At 36.5% G+C, this 17603-nt stretch overlaps 1 protein-coding gene across 1 annotated transcript in view; it reads left to right on the top strand.

The window, feature by feature from the left end:
- LOC124721155 (titin-like) overlaps positions 1–14155 on the top strand; it is a 180515-nt gene extending 166360 nt beyond the window's left edge. The window contains exons 6-8 of the mRNA XM_047245975.1: positions 2973–3161; positions 3699–3839; positions 13411–14155. Of these exons, the coding sequence (XP_047101931.1) occupies positions 2973–3161; positions 3699–3839; positions 13411–13560 (480 nt within the window). The 3' untranslated portion in view covers positions 13561–14155. The remainder of the gene's footprint in view (positions 1–2972; positions 3162–3698; positions 3840–13410) is intronic.
- Positions 14156–17603: the final 3448 nt, after the last annotated feature.

Genomic DNA, 17603 nt, shown 5'->3' with positions numbered 1-17603 from the left:
CGCAGGTTCAAATCCTGCCTCAGGCATGGATGTGTGTGATGTCCTTAGGTTAGTTAGGTTTAAGTAGTTCTAAGTTATAGGGGACTGATGACCTCAGAAGTTAAGTCCCATAGTGCTCAGAGCCATTCGAACCATTTTTTGATGAAATTTATAATGCACTGAATGTGAACATGAGATGTAATCTATTCACTAATACATTCATATCATTATCTGAAAATAAATTTCTGCATAAGCTAATCAGAAATCACATTAAACAGCCATGTAAAAAAAAAAAAAAAAGGACATGGATGACTAGAGTGATTAAATTATCTGGGGAAAGGGAACTGTATCTGTTGGCAAGAACAAGTCGAGATCCTGCAGTAGTTACACACTACAGAATCTACTCAAAATTATTAAGAAAGTTATTAAAGAATCAAGGGAGATGGGCATAATGTTAGAAATCAGTAATTCTGACAACAGACTGAAGGATGTATGGAATGTAGTGAAATGAGAGACACGGCAACCAGCCACAGAACAGGACAACATTACTATTGAACTGGGTGCAAGGGCTATAAATGATGGGTCACCAGTAGCAAATACATATAATAAACATTTCTTAAATATAGGTGAAAGCAATTTATAGTATGTAGTATAAATGCCATACAAGTCCAAACAGTTCAAAAGAGAAATTGCAGCAGTATGTGGAAAAGGTAACTCTCATAAAATTCAATCATATGAATGTATCACCAACTTTTCCTTCTGAAACAAAGAAATCATTTGGTTTTGATGATGTTTCCAATAGAGTCTAAAGATATGTTCCCATATAATAAGCCTGATCTTATCTGAAACTAACTCAAGCCATTTTTCCAGAGAGACTGAAATATGCTATTGTTAAAGCCCTCTTTAAGAAAGGTGATAAGAAAAATGTCAGAAACTACCAACTGGTTTCACTGCTGACATTATTTTCCACAATCTTTGAGAAGGTGATATATTCTAGAATAATGTCTCGTCTTGATAACAATAATATGCTCAGCAAATCACAGTTTGGGTTTCAGAAGAATAATTGCTCTATTTAGAAAGCCATTTACATGTTCACTCACCAAATTTTACAAACATTACGTAGTAAAGTAGCACTGACTAGTATTTTCTGTGACCTATGAAAGCTATTTGACTGTGTCAATCACAGTATTCTCGTAGATAAATTGAGGTTTTATGGGATTTATGGTGTAGCCAACCAGTGGATAATGCCATATCAAACCAAAAGAGTGCACAAAGTTATATGTAGTAATTCAACCAATATAATCAGGAAATGTAATTCTGACTGTGCAGAAATCTCATATGTGGTCCCCAAAGGCTCAATTTTAGGTCCACTATTGTTCTTCATATGTGTAAATGATCTCCTGTCTAATACAGAACAAGCAGAATTAGCTTTTTTCAGATGACACTAGTATTGTGATCAATCCAAGAAATAGAATAAATGGTAAACATTCTTCTTAACTAAGTTGTTTTAGGAGTTCAAAAATATGCTTTTCCTATTTAAATTATCATCAATATGGACACCTACGAATTTTGAACTTTTCACCATATTTATTCTTCACTGGTTTTCTGTGAATGGTCTCATGCTCAATTTTAAAAAGACACAACAAACTCAGTTCTGCACATCTAACAGTTCTACACCGGTGATAATTGTAACTCATGATGAGAAAACAGTAAATATGGTGAAAATTTCAAAATTCTTAGGTGTCCATATTGATGAGAATTTAAATAGGAAAAGCATATTTTTGAACTCCTAGAACAACTTAGTTAAGCTACATTTGCACTTGGAATCATTGCAAAGCTTAGGAAGAGATAAATCAGTAAGTTTACATATTTTGAATATTTTCATTCAATAATCTCATACAGAACAATGTTCTGGGATAACTCATCTTTAAGAAATAAAGTCTTCATTGGTCAAAAATGTGCTGTAAGAATAATATGATGATGTGCTCAGCCACAATCATCTTGTAGACACCTGTTTAAGATGTTGGGCACCCTGACTACTGCTTCACAGTATATTTATTCCCTCCTGAAGCTTATTGTAAATAATCCACTACAGTTCAAAAGGAACAATGATGTACATAATTAATACCAGAAGAAAAAATGACATTTGTTACTCCTATTAAGGTTGTCTTTAGCACAAAAAGGTGTGCACGATGCTGTAACAAAAATTTTTGAGCACTTACCCAGTGATATAAAATGTCTGACAGACAGCAAAGTAAAAATTGAAAACAAACTGAGGAAGTTTCTCCTTGACAATTCCTTCTATCCCATAGAAGAATTTTTATTATTGTTACGTGTAAAAGGTGATGGATAGGAATTAATTACTCCTGTATGTCTATTTAATAAAATTAAAATAAAGTAAAAAATTATATATTTTCAGCATGTAGCCATATTTAAAAATTAATTTGTGGTGTGAATGTAAAATGACATTCCACATCATTATGATGATACAGTCAAATCCACAGTGCGTAAGAGCTCAGAACTTCTGCTGGAGACAGCTGACATGCACTTTGGGATCTTTGCTAGAAGACTAAGATGTTATTTTACCAAATATATGCATTGACAGGTTGTCACATTGCCCAAGAATGCCTGCATCCTTTTCTCCCTCTGCTGAAAACATGTAACGCATTTCATTTAAGATGGCTCTGGATCTCCACCGTTTTTACCTTCCAGCAGAGTGCAGCAACACATCTGTAGTAAAATGGTGTTCCATACCCACTGAGGTGATTAGATTTGATGAAACTTGTTGCATTGTAGGGATTTGGTTGAAGATAGGAAAACAGTTGCTTACTAATACACTGTGACAGATAGTTTCTTAGTAAAGTGGAAAGTATCATTTCTCTGGTACTGAAGTAGTAAATTTTACTAAATGCACATGGATAAAATTTTTAAGAAGGTTAGAGAAGCATATACAGGAAAGGAAAGTAAAACATAACTTTTTTATGTTTTTACAGATTATTAAGGGTCAAAGGTATAACCAGTGTGTAGACTGGTGGTCGTTTGGAATTCTTTTGTATGAAATGCTAATTGGAGTGTCCCCATTTAGTGGCTGTGATGACAATGAATTATTCTGGTCTATTTGCAATGAGACCCCTCACTATCCACGATTTCTTTCACTGGAAGCCAAAAATATCCTTGTGCTGGTAAGTTAATTGACTGTAACATTTTTATTTCTTTTTCATTGAAGAGCATTTACAGTTTCATAGAATAATAAATAGGCGCTAGGGTAAATCAGATAATTTTATTGAGAGATACTCTTTGAGAATAATGGTTTTATGAAGCTCATACAAATTCAATTTTTTGTGGTTAGTTATTCCCTTGTGCGCTAAATACATCATGTACTCTGGAATTTTTATTGCAGATACTATGATTTATTTTAACCAATATTATTAATAATGTTAAATGTACATCAGTGTAGTGTTGTTTGTCTATGAGATGGTATACTTCAACACAGCAATGAAATATATGAATTACATACCATCAGATTGACAAGCATAATCTTTAATGGAGAATTGCTCTTGGTTAATGTTACATGTCTGTTGTATCTTCAAGTTTATTATGGACAACTCCTGTTACATCTGTGTACTATATCAAATTAATTATGCTTACCCATTGACTGTGCAGTATGTCTGTTTTAACAAACAGTTCTCTATAATATTATAATTCTTAATTAACAACAGCTTTTGGAGAAAGATATCAGCAAACGTTTGGGAACTCCAGAATGCTCAGCTGGCGATGTATGTGATCAACCATTCTTTAGGAACATTGATTGGGATGCCCTTGAGAGAAGAGAACTAGAACCACCCTTCAGACCAAAAGTGGTAAGTAATTGTGTTAATTGTGTTCATATGTTATTTCAGATTTATATTACAAAGTTTAAAAGTGCTGTATGATATGAATAAATTCTGTTTCATATTGGAGCTGTAGTGGAGCATGGTAACACATAACATGAAACAGTAAACACGCGCATGATCTCGCACACACACACACACACACACACACACACACACACACACACACCTGTGGCAACAGCAAGTCTTGAGACTGCTGTTACCGTTATGTATTACTGTGATCCACATATCAATCTGCCATTGGTGAGTGGTTGCCTTTCCCTACTTTTTGTATTGTTCTATTAAGGAATTTCCATTATTGTTATAATATTCTGTTTATAAACACCAATTTATAGGATTTTTAAAATCTGTCTCATCTGACCATGAATGTTTCCAAGAGAAAGAATTAGCTATTACCTTACAGGACAATTTAAAAGTTCCATTCTTTTGGTGTTAAGGAATAATCATATTCCTCTAATGTACTATGTTCAAAGCATTTACCAGTAGTTCAAAATCTCCATGTACTGAGTCACCACATATTATCAGGCACATGCTTACATTTGTTACAATAAGTGAAATGAAGTGTTTTTTATATCCTAATTTTCATCACACCAAAATTTTACATGACGGTGAAAATCTTTGTAAGAATATGTTGAGTTAGAAGTAATAGTTATTTTGTGTGTGTTCCATTTCCATTCAGTAAAAATGGTGGAGGAAAATTTCTGTGGGGGAGAAACGGGAGTTATCAAAGGTTTTATGAATGTGAAGAAAATAAAGGGTATCTCTTCTGAAATGTCTGTGAAGAGGGACCACTTATGGTTGTATATTTTAATTAAATACAATGTTTAAATATTAAATTACTCATATTAATCCAAAAATAGTAGGTTGTGTAGAAGGAACCAGGTTTTCATTTTTTTATCAAGTTCAAAAATAGGAGTGCCTAGGAGATGATGACTTAGTAAAGTTGTAAAACATGGAATTTTTTTCATGTGAGCTTCTTAATGCCATTATGCATAAAATCTCCACCTCCTTGTGTAGGTCAATGCTAAGTGCATGTGCTCACATGAATAGAAGATGAAACATACATAATTTAAGCTGTGCTTCTGATTGATAACAATCAGTGTTGGTTTTGGTGGTTTTCACATTTCTATAAGTTACACAATCCTGCTGCAGAAACACAGTACATAAATCACTGCAACAAGGAAACACACAGATCAAAGAACATTGTATTAAAAAAGATAAGCAGCTGACTGAAAACAAAAATTTTGTTCACTACAAGTTTCGATCATATGGGTTACCATCAGGTGTAATAACACATCTAATCATCATACTTAACATGGATAACTCTGTGTGATCAATAGTAAAATATAGTGTGTTGAGTTATAATACAGGTATAAAAGTGATGAACGATCACTAGCTAGATAAAGAATGACAAGGGCAGTTCGTTAAACTAAGATGTAACTTGGGAACCAGCATGCTGAAAATACATGATCAATTTCATGTTAGCTTATATGTAAAACAAGGAAAACATAATGCAGTTAAACTTAAGCATAATTTTACCAATTACATTAAAATACAGCAATTACATAATAAGTATATTTTTAATCTTAATTATCACTAAATATGTTAAATTGTTCTTCACCAGTCTTAATATTCTGTGATGATTATTCCATAATGTGACATGGCCCTATATCCAGAAAACTTAAATCTTAACACCTGAACACTGTATCATTCAGCCCTTTCACATTTTCTGAGGTGAAATAAAATTTATTTAACTTTGCAAAGTCCAAAGGCCATTCAGTTATGATTTTCAGCGCATTTTGTGAAATTAATACCAACTTAGTCCATACTATAGTGACAACCATATAATTTACACACCAGTCTTCCATTGCCATTATGGTTGTTTCACTATAATAAATCACTCTAGTTGTCCTCTAAAAACCTGGTCGTGACCATAATCTGACCAGAAACAACTACTAAACACCTTTGTATAATTTGCTTTTCTGCGTACAGCTGTGATAGAAATTCTTCTTTTAGGGGAAACTGTTCATTGTTAGGACAAGCTTTAATGTGTTACAAAATTATGTGTGTTTTTAAAAGGTTTAATTTCTGGGCAAAGGAACTATAACTTATTGTAACCAATCATATGTAGGTGTACAACCTGTAGCTTTAATCTGTAATAACTGGACTAAACAATTTATAACTTTAATTCTAATAAACTTTTTATTATATTTGGCCATACATCCACATGCCTTACTTTGAGGGCACTGGAATTCATCCCTCATTGTTGACATAAGAACAAACAAGAATCATGCTCTGCTTTTTCTCTTTAAGCTTGCAGTACAAAATTCAGACACACTATTTCTCTAAGAGATGCAATCACAATCAGGTCTTAGTTCCTAGAGACAGTGGCTATGTGTGTTTGAGTTGGTCTTGTTTCAATGTATGTGTGTTACATACTTCTGGAGGAGGACTTTGTCCAAAACCTGAAATAGCTCTAGTAGTATTTCTCATTGTGCCTGTCTGTGACTCGCTGCTCTTTGTAGTGAGTAGCAATATGTCCTTTTCATATTGTTTTTATTCCACGATTTGATTTTGTTCTCCTTCTGTAAGTTTAATTGACTAGAGTACAAAGGCAACTCAGATTCTACAAGGTAATACTGACAAGGATCACATCAAGTATGGCCCTAAAAATATAAATAAAAATACCCTAAGCTTCTAAACCAGTTGAGAGGTGGAGTCCACTCTATAAGGCTAAATGTCAATTGCCTTTTTTTCTCAGGTTTACTACAAACTTCTTATCTCATTCTGTATGGATTACTTGCACTGTGTTTTCATCTTTGCTTCACAAGTCTCCAGTCCAAAATTTAAACATTGTTTTGCTCACTTTCTTGGCTGCATCATGTTGTCAGTTTCAGTTCGCATCACTGTTCTATTCATATAAGAACTGCACTCCAAACTCTGAAACAACATAATCGAGGGTCCCAAAGTGTCTTTTCCCCTGCACCCAAAATTGTCTACCATGCTCCAATGCACCACTCACATGTCTTATGGACACTTGTGTCTGTATCCTCCCAGATACCCAAAACTGCCACTGTCCAAATTTGTTTTTGCATTTTGAACACAAAAGTAAAATCAGATATCTACATCAGTTTACTGAACTTAACACTAAAATTACAAAAAACTTGCCTTGCTTGTCCATATATACATATTCCAACTACTGCTATGAATTCCTCATCTTACACTGTGCAATAACAATGTTGTTGTGGCCTCAGAGTCTTTTGCAGTTGCATGCTTTAGTAAAATCTTCCCAGTTTACAAGCCATGTCATCAGGAGGTAAAAACACTGACTATTGTGTCTGGGATGGCATTCCGCTTATATGGATGCAATGGCAGTGTCTGGAATATTCCAAAGAGGGCCAGAGTGATGCACACACAAAAGGCAAGATGGACAGCTCCTAGCAGCTCCAGCCCACCAAGTGATGTCAGATGGTGCAAGGGGCAGTTGCCACATTTGAAACTAATTCTGCCACATCCCTACAGGCACCAAGCTCCTATCTTTGCTTTTGCTCATTGTCCAAAGCACGCCCCAATGCTCTGCTAACAAGGGGAGGGCACGATACTTTGAACATCTTTATTAGGCCATTAAAACAACATAATGTGTAAGTAATAATTTGGCTTACTCTGTCAGTTCAGAGAAAATCACAGGAGAAGCTTTAAACTTCTATTATGTACCTGATGTATTTGTGCACATACACTACCTGTAAGAAGTTAGTGTGGCCATGTAGTCAGAGTTACTGCTTAGTAAGAGGATTGTGGACAAAGTGACAGTTTGAATCCTGCTATCACTCACTTTTTAATCTATATTTTTTTCATCACTTGTCATATTATTTAATGTATGTGATGTTTGAGAGGTAATATAACAGAAAAAAAAACCACATATATTTTCATGAAGTTTTAGTGCATTTCGTATGTTACTTAACTATTTACTATTTCTAATTAAATTTTCAAGGCGAGGGACAGGCTTAGAAAACCAAGTCAAACCTTGACAAATAATTATGTGAATGACATTAAGTAATACAGTAAGTCACAACATGCCAGACCACAAGAATAATGTACAATTACTTGTCATGTGTACTCTTGAGATCACACATTGCAGGATCATATTTGTCATACAGACATGGAAAACAATTTTAAATGGCATTGAATGAAAGCAGTTTTCCCACATTTACAGGGAATGTTCAGAATTTCTAAGGGAAAACACACCTTGTTGACATTTTTAAAAATTTCTCTTTCTTCCAATAGTTTGGATGCAGACCATATATGACCAGAGATGGAAAGAACTATAGATTAAAAATTAAGTTTCAATGGGAGTCGAACCAGCACCTCATATGCATTTCTTTTATGAAGCTGAAACACTAATCACTTGCTCACCATAAACTCTAACATCCAGCACCTATGCACAGACGCATATGCCACATAATAGACGCGTAAAACTCTTGTGATTTTCTCCGAACTTCCAGAGTAGTGCACCTTACAACTTGCATGTTATTTTGTTTTAATCACCTGCGTAAAGTGTAAAAAGTTTGAAGTAAATCTGTGATCCCAACATCGTGGCCTCCCTTGTAAGTCAGTCTTCTGAGTCTCTGTTAAATCTTTTGCTGTTCTAATTTCAGCTGCTTCTTTTACAACAGAATTCCAATTTGGTGATGTTGATAAGATGAGAGTTTTGGCTCAAACATCATGATATTGGGATCTGTTATAAAAGAAGCAGCCGGAATTGAATTAAATAGCAACAATTTTAACAGAGGCTAGGGGTACACATAGTAGGGCATGGCAGAAGGCTTTGGACATTGAGAGAAAGCAAAGACAGATGCCTGATGTGTGTAGGGATGTGGGAGCAGCAGTTCCAAGTGTGGCAACATCCTCCAGGTGCCATCTGGCATCACTTGGTCCTGCAACAGAATGGATGTGCTAGGAGCTGCCCAACTTGCCTTCAATGCATCTGTCATTTTGGTCCTCTCTGGAGGTGCCAGGCATTACCCTTGCATCTACATAAGCAGAACACCATAACAGTCATGCCAGTCAGCAATTTTAACTGCTGATGCTTATGGCAGTGACAGTTATCAAAAGTTCGAGTGTTTTTTTGAAGTGATGTGGCTTGTGAAACAAGAAAATTTTATTGATTAATGGTGTCCCATTAAATTCTGGGTGAACTGTCAGAGATTAGTAACTTGATGCCATGATCTATCCATCTCAAATGACCTTGATGATGAAGGTACTTTAAACCCTGATCTCCCTTCCTACCACAATCATATAGTAAATTTACCATTTCTACCTCTATACATGATTCAAATGTACCCTCTAAGATATCTGTAAAAACAGCATAAGTTAGGCTCATGTAAAAGTAAAATAGCATCTAGAATGCTAAAGGCATCCAGAAAAGATCAAACTACTTGGTCCTGTCTGTGCAGTAGCAGTACGTGCTGCAACCACAGTATGAAATACATACAACAATTAACCTAGCAGGGGCATATTATTAGTAGTTCAGGCTTCATCATTTATTTACCTACTTTATTTATGTCAGTACTGACTGTATGAATAAAAAAAAATCTTTACTAAAGTGAGAGTCTCTTTCATGCTATATGTTTCCAAAAACCAAATACAGCCCTCGTCCTGCAGAACACCAGATCACGTATAATCAGCATCAAGACAGGCTATTAAGTCATGTCTAGTTATATCAACACTTCCATATCTGATTGTAATAATACAGTGTGGCTCCTGCTTTCTTACTATTACCTGTTTAGTAACTGCAAAGGCATATGGGACGGTAGTAGAAGTCAGGTTTATTTTATGTTATTTCTTTATATACATATCCCATTGATCCATTCATGTTTGTGACATGTTAGGATGCAGAACGAGTCAAACAGTATATAAATGTAGATTACATAGAACATAGTACAGTTGTTGTACAGAAGCAGTTGCATGGGATAAGATATTGTCCAAGGATTAACACACACACACACACACACACACACACACACACACACACACACACACACACACACACACAGAGAGAGAGAGAGAGAGAGAGAGAGAGAGAGAGAGAGAGAGAGAGAGAGAGAGAGGGGGGGGGGGGGGGAGGAGGGAGGAGGAGGAGGAGGAGGAGGGAGAGGGAGGGCTGTATATACATACAAAGTATATATTTCTGTCTCAAAAAATTCATCTAATGAATGAAAAGATTTTTCAAGTAAATGTGTCTTCCCTTTAGCTTTACATAAAACACTGTTACTACATAAGCTTTTGATGTAGTGTGGTAGGGAATCATATATTTGAACAATGGAATACTGTACACCTTTCTGTACCATGACCATGTTAGATTTTTGAGATCACAATGGAAGTTAGTCTTCCTTCATGTAATGTGATCATGAAATGTTTCATTCATTTCAGAGTCAAAAGGATTGTCAACCATGAAACTTATAATCAAATAAATATATTGGGAAGTTATAGAAAATATCTCGAGTGTCTTAAAGAGATTATGACAGGACGTTCTTCGGAATACCCCACAGATCGTTCAGACAGTCTTTTCCTGCAGAAGGAAAATTTTCTTCTAGATTGCTTAAGAAATTTTTCTATTTGTAACATTGTTTCAGCTACTGCTGTCATCAGATCAGAACTTACAACCTGTCAAACCAAGATGAAGTTCTTATCTTATGATAGCAGAAGTTGAAACAATTTTATAAACAAAGATGTTTATTAGGTGACCTAGCCGATTTTATTCACAAAAAATTCACATTGATTGCTGACTCACATAATAAATTTATAATAAAGGTTTTTAACCCAGTAATATCACATTGATTGCTGACTCACATAATAAATTTATAATAAAGGTTTTTAACCCAATAATGTCTTGCTTAATGTCACCAATTTCGCTATTGAACAGAGTTGATAAATATTGTTATATTACAGCCTTATCTTTTCTTTAATGCTAATCTTAAGATGTGACAAATTCTGGTTCATAGCACTAAAGACAGTCCTAGTTTGTAGTAACACCTGTCAAGTTACATCATCGTCTGAAGTATTTGACTTTTTTGTCCTAAATTTCACTTGCATGTACCCTCATTTCTTATTCTGTTTCAGTTCCAACAGAGTTCTAATTTTTGGCAAAATGTTTGGCTTACTTCTCTTTTGTTACTCTCTGGGAATGTTTATCACCTTGTCTTCCAACTCAGTTTTCCTCTATGTGTTTTTGTTTTGGTCTTCAGTCCAAAGACTGGTTTAAAGCAACTCTCCACACTCTACTATATCCTGTGCAAGCCTCTTCACCCATGGATAACTACTAGAACCTTCACTATGTGATCAACAGTATCTGAACACCTGGCTGAAAATGACTTAAAAGTTTCTGGTGCCCTCCATCGGTAATTCTGGAATTCAATACAGTGTTGGCCCACCCTTAGTCTTGATGACAGCTGCCACTCTAGCAGGCATGCGTTAAATCAGGTGCTGGAAGGTTTTTTGGGGAATGGCACCCCATTCTTCATGGACTGCTGTGCTGAAGAGAGGTATCAATGTCAGTCGGTGTGGCCTGGCACGATGTCAGCATTCCAAAACAGCCCAAAGGTGTTGTATAAGATTCTGATAAGGACTCTGTGCAGGCCAGTCCATTACAGGGATGTTATTGTCATGTAACCACTCCACCACAGGCTGTGAATTATGAACAGGTGCTCTATCATGTTGAAAGATGCAATCACCATCCCCGAATTGCTCTTCAACAGTGGAAAGCAAGAAGGTGCTCAAAACATAAATGTAGGCCATTGCTGTGATAGTGCCTTGCAAACCACAAGGGGTGCAAACCCCCTCCATGAAAAACATGACCACGCCACAGCACCACCACCTCTGAATTTTATTGTTGTCACTACACACACTGGCAGATGACGTTCACTGGGCATTCGCCATGCCCACACCCTGCCATCGGATCAACACATTGTGTACTGTGTTCGGCACTCCACACGTTTTTCCACTGTTCAATCATCCAATGTTTAAGCTCCTTACACTAAGCAAGGCATTGTTTGGCATTTACCGGCATGATGTGTGGCTTATGAGCAGCCACTTGACCAGGAAACTGAAGTTTTCTCACCTTCCACGTAACTGTCGTAGTACTTGCAGTGGATCCTGATTTAATTTGGAATTCCTGTGTGATGGTCTGGATAGATGTCTGCCTATTACACGTTATGACCCTCTTCAACTGTCAGCGGTCTCTGTCAGTCAGCAGACAAGGTTGGCCTGTACGCTTTTGTGCTGTACATGTCCCTTCCCATTTTCACTTCACTATCACATCAGAAACAATGCACCTAAGGATGTTTAGGAGTGTGGAAATTTTGCTTACAGATGCATGAAATAAGTGACACCCAATTACCTGGCCATGTTCAAAGTCCAAGAGTTCTGCAGAGTGCCCCATTCTGCTCTCTCACAATATCTAATGACTAATGAGGTCGCTGATATGGACTACCTAGCAGAAGGTGGCAGCACAATCCACCTAATATGAAAAACGTTTTTTTTTTTCGGGGGGTGGGGGGTGGGGGTGTCCGGATACTTCTGATCACATAGTGTACCTCCATTTGACCCTGCATACTATGTTCTTCCCTCCCCCTTACACACACACACACACACACACACACACACACACACACACACACAAACGCATGCACGCACACACTCTCTCTCTCTCTCTCTCTCTTTTTCTCTCTCTCTTTCTCCCTCCTCCCTACCCCCTCCCCCTGTTTCTCCTCAATTATCAAACTGATTATTACTTCATGCTTCAGTAATTTCCTGTCAATTGATCCCTACTTTTAGTCAACTTGTGCAACAAATTTCTATTTACCTCTTACCTCTAGCCAGCACTCTAACTTAACAGGTTTTGCTTATCCCATAGCCCTTTTTGGCAGACTTTTGTTATCTATTCCTTTCCAAATTGAATTTTTTGGTAGCTTTCATATTAAACACCGTCAGATATCATTGCCTGGAGCATATTCCTTCTGTAAGCGCAACACGTCATTTTGATTGGCTGATTTCAAGTTCATAATTGATACTGGTCATCTGTATAGGTTGCACTTGAAAGAACATTAAGAGTTACTTACTAAACACCACTACTTGTATACATACCAAAAGTAATATTTGATTTTACTTTATTTCTAGGTCACAAGCACCAAATTGTACAGTTTAACTTTAGGTCATTCGCTTCAGTGCCTAATTTTTGAACCATAATAATTCATTTTGAATTATGTGAGATGAAGTTTTACAGGACTGAGTGTTATGAATGTCCTTCATGATTGTGTCTATGGAACATGAAAATAAATGAAGGAATACAGTTTATTGTGGACGATGTTCTCATTATTACTAAAGATAGTGTTGCGTATACCACTATAATATGGCATACTTATGGAAAAATCATTGTTTCATATCATGCTGAATCTTTTATTTACAGTTCAGTATTTTTGTCTAAGTAATTTCTTTTCCAAAGTACTTGAACATTGTCTTTAATTATTTATTATGTTTGTTGCAGCAACATCCTCTTGATGTACAATATTTTGACACAACTTTCACAACGGAACGAGCACAGTTGACTCCAATTGACAGAGGGATTTTGGAGACAATGGATCAGGCTCAGTTCCATGGATTTTCATACACAAACCCATATGCAACTGATGTGTAATAGGTGCTACACAACTTGTACATGTATTGTTGGCTAACAACATTTGCGCTGATCAGAGTCTCTTACCTAATGTCTACTATGGCAATTATTTGCATCATGAAGCAATAGAGTAATTGTGTAAATATGGTCATCTTGATGTCATGAAAGAATAATACTCACCCGTTACTCTGTGGTGTATTTTTTCTGACATTTTTAGTCAGAATTTGCAGGGAGTTTTTTTCCTAGTTGTCATAATTTGTTGAATTTTTCAAAACTTTTCTAGTGAAATTTGAGACTGATTTCAGCCAGAGCTTGCTTAAAATATGTGTGAAACTTAAGTATTAATGAAAGCTTTTAAATCTTACTAAATGTGTGTGCAAGAAAACTGCAGCCTTGATTCAAAAGCTGAAAGTTATGTTTTATATATGTATAACAACTGTTTTGTTCTGTGCCATACCATTCTGTGTTCTTGTGAGATATTTTTGTTATGTGCTGTTCACCTAAGATGGTAAATTAAGTTTCAGTTTAGTCCATTGTTTTTATATATACACAAATTTTATTTTATCATTCAAAATTGTAAGACTTTACATACACATTTATATCATCTATGTTCTCATTATGGCAATTTTCATTGATTCAATAAAATTTTCATTAATACATGTATATATTTGTTTGAATAACATATATGTTGTGTCCAATATATTATTCTGACATTGAAATGTTTCCGTCAAATTCCATGAAAATTCTTTTCACAAACAGTTTTCACATCAGAATAGAAATGAAGTCACAACATGTAACTGTCATTTTAGTAGAGCTTTTTTTTTTTACAATGTACATAAATGTTATAACTTTTTATATTAATTTTCATATCTGACTATGACAATTCCACCCATTTCTCAATTGCTCTGACACTCCTCAGAGGAAATGTTTTCATCATCTTTGTGTGTCATCATATTACTACTATTATTTTAATCTAGAATTCCAGAAGACATTATGCTAATACCATGTAACACTGCCTAAAATCTTGAAAATGACCTTAGTTCATGAGGAAGAGGGTTGAGAAGTTTCTTCAGGTACACCATATCAAGCTGAAGCTACTCATTGGTGATTATATCCCATAGAGCTACCAAAATAGCCCAAATCTTCGTGCAAAAAAATGCCCTCAAAACATTACAGCACCACCTCTGGCCTGAACTATACCATCCACACACTGCAGGTTAAATGCTTCGATGGGCTGTAAGTGCATTCAGTGCCCTGGATCATTTGAAAATAGGCAAAATCGCAACTTGTCAGACACACTACATGCATCCAGCTAGCTATTGCCCAGTTCCTGTGCATTTGGCCCATTGGGGTCATGCAGATTTACATGCTGCTGTGATAAATAGCCTTTTGTAAGGTATCCAACTCCAAATATCCACTGCATTCAGCTCCCGTTGTAAATATTTTCTCAAAAACTGATTGAAATGGCCCTTTTTTTTCACTGACAGCAGCAATTCCTATTGAATATGAAGTCTATTGTCACTGACAAGTCAGGATACTCGTTCTCCTGTCCCTGTATGTTAGTTGTTTTTTACATCCACTGTGACCTTGTGTAGTGGAAGAGTTGGGTTACTGTACTTGCAAAATGAACTGGGAAATAAGGAAACAAGCAATCAAGATCATATCTCTAATTTGATATTAATATATGATGAGGTATGCAAAGGTTTTGGCAGAATTTGCTTGCCCTGCTGCTTCATTCTTTTCACCAGTAACTTCCCCTCCCCCTTTTTTTGTAAATGATAGCTGATTGTGATTTCAGTGCTCCCAGAGCCATTTGAAATGGCCACACATCAGCCACATGGACAGTGGTCATAGTAGTCATATGCTAAAGTTTCACACTGATGCTGTAATTAACTTCTGTGTCTTGCCCTTAAGCACAAATGGATTTATCAGCATCACCCATCGCAGACATGAAATTTTAGTAGTGCAGATCTATCCTACAATGATCCTTCTTGTCCTTGTAAAGCCTTACATTTTGCCTTCTTGATCCAAACTGTTGTTAGTAATGTTGCAAAGTTAGGAACAGATGAAATGCCTTTTCTTGGGGCTGGTTTCACTAACTCTGAATGTGAGGGCTTCCTTTTCCCTTACATATTTTGTAAAGTGAGAGTCCTGGGCTTTCGTTTATGTGAAGTTATATGCTGCTTCCACACGGGATGGTATGGTGTCACTATAATTATTGTGGTTATTTGCGTAATGATTTTTTAACATGCTGCCTATCATCCTGTGCAACCACACACTTCTCCTTCTGGCAGCTGGATGCAACATGCTAGTCCATAGCTTCCAGATATGTAGAAGCCTGCACAATTTCTTCAAAAGTTCTGACATAGTTTTTCGTTTTCTATTTTTCAAGTGCTTTAAGTGTCCAAAATTTCCACAGAAAATTGATTTTCATCACTTAGGCCACTGCCTTGACTTGCTAGTCTGGAATTACAACATTGATAACTACTGTGAGAATTGATCAATAATGGTAAGGACAGAGCAGTTTTGGGGCAGTGTTTACCCACAGGGGCTGAGAATATCTACACCAGTCATCTCAAAAGGCCATCTTGAAATTGTCAGCCTCTGCAATGGTGCTTGCTGATAGCTGATCTTCGTTCTTTGCATAGAAACCAACCAGTTCCATATGTATTGTTCCACATCTTGTTTACTGCTCTTCAAATGGTTCAAATGGCTCTGAGCACTATGGGACTTAACAACTGAGGTCATCAGTCCCCTAGAACTTAGAACTACTTCAACCTAACGAACCTAAGTACATCACACACATCCATGCCCGAGGCAGGATTCAAACCTGCAACTGTAGCAGTCGCGCAGTTCTGGACTGAAGCACCTAGAATCCCTCGGCCACCGCAGCCGGCTACTGCTCTTCCTTCAATAATTTTCTTCTGTCCCACACACCCCAAAGTATCAAATCTTGTTGCTACCTAAGCAGTTCTTTGTGCTAAATGGCCAACATGACAACATAATTCCATTATCAGTGCAGAGCTGTATCTGAAAGTAAACTGCTGATAGTCAGGGTCAGCACTCTGTGTCATTCACCATCCTTCAGCAGAGATGCCAACATGTTCTATTGCTTTCAACTACAGGCTCAAACCATTGGCATTACTGTGCATTTCCCCTTCATAATCAAAATTACTGAGGTATAACTCCAATAACATAAGTCAGCCGTCTTGATCTTCTTGGCATAGAAGCTATTCCAGTGCACTATGACCAGTCATCACATTAAAATTCTTTCCATAAAAGTAGCAACACGAACATGTGATACTATAGATTGCATTCAGTATCCTTACATTTGTCATGGTGTAATTCTTTTTTAAACAGATTTTGGTATAATGGAAGGAAAGGAAAGGAATAGTGATGAACAAATCCTTCAAACTTTCAAAGCCTTCAAACTTTCAAAGCCTTCTTTCACTCCAGAGACCTGTGAGGTGTAACCCTTCCTCCTCCCCCCCCCCCCTTTTTCTTTAAAAAATGGACGAGCAGTTCCACTATTCATAAAAAAGCATAAATTTCCAGTCATAGTTTTTAAGGAGGAGTGCAATTTTATTTCTGCAGTAGGGGTAGGGAATTATCAAATGGCCTGCATGAGGCAGGGGTATTTTCACACCTTATTCTGGCCAGTAATGTGCACTTTGATTAGCATGAAAAGATATTTTTCCAGATACAGTGTTAAGTGTGTCATTTGAGTTGGGTGAACACATTTTGTAATTACACTGTGTGCTCCTTAATTTTCAAGGAAAATGTTATAACATTATCCAAGAACTCCACATACTACTTTGCTTTTGGGAGCTGGAGAACCCCAATGAGGAGGTGCTGAGATGCTGCTCAAACACCTTTAATAATAATGGCATTTGACAGTACCAGTTATATTTTGACAGCACAGTAAACATGGCCTGGAGTCGATTCCCTCGCACTACTTCTAACTGATATACACCTGCCCCAAGCAGTCCAAAGTTTCTGTAACGTCTGGCAGGAAGGTCACTATGTGATTAAAAGTATCCAGACACCTGGCTGAAAATGACTCA

The sequence above is a fragment of the Schistocerca piceifrons genome, chromosome X (assembly GCF_021461385.2).
Source record: "Schistocerca piceifrons isolate TAMUIC-IGC-003096 chromosome X, iqSchPice1.1, whole genome shotgun sequence".
Classification (NCBI taxonomy): Eukaryota; Metazoa; Arthropoda; class Insecta; order Orthoptera; family Acrididae; genus Schistocerca; species Schistocerca piceifrons.
Note: the sequence above shows the minus strand (reverse complement) of the source record. Positions and strands in the feature narration are given on the sequence as shown.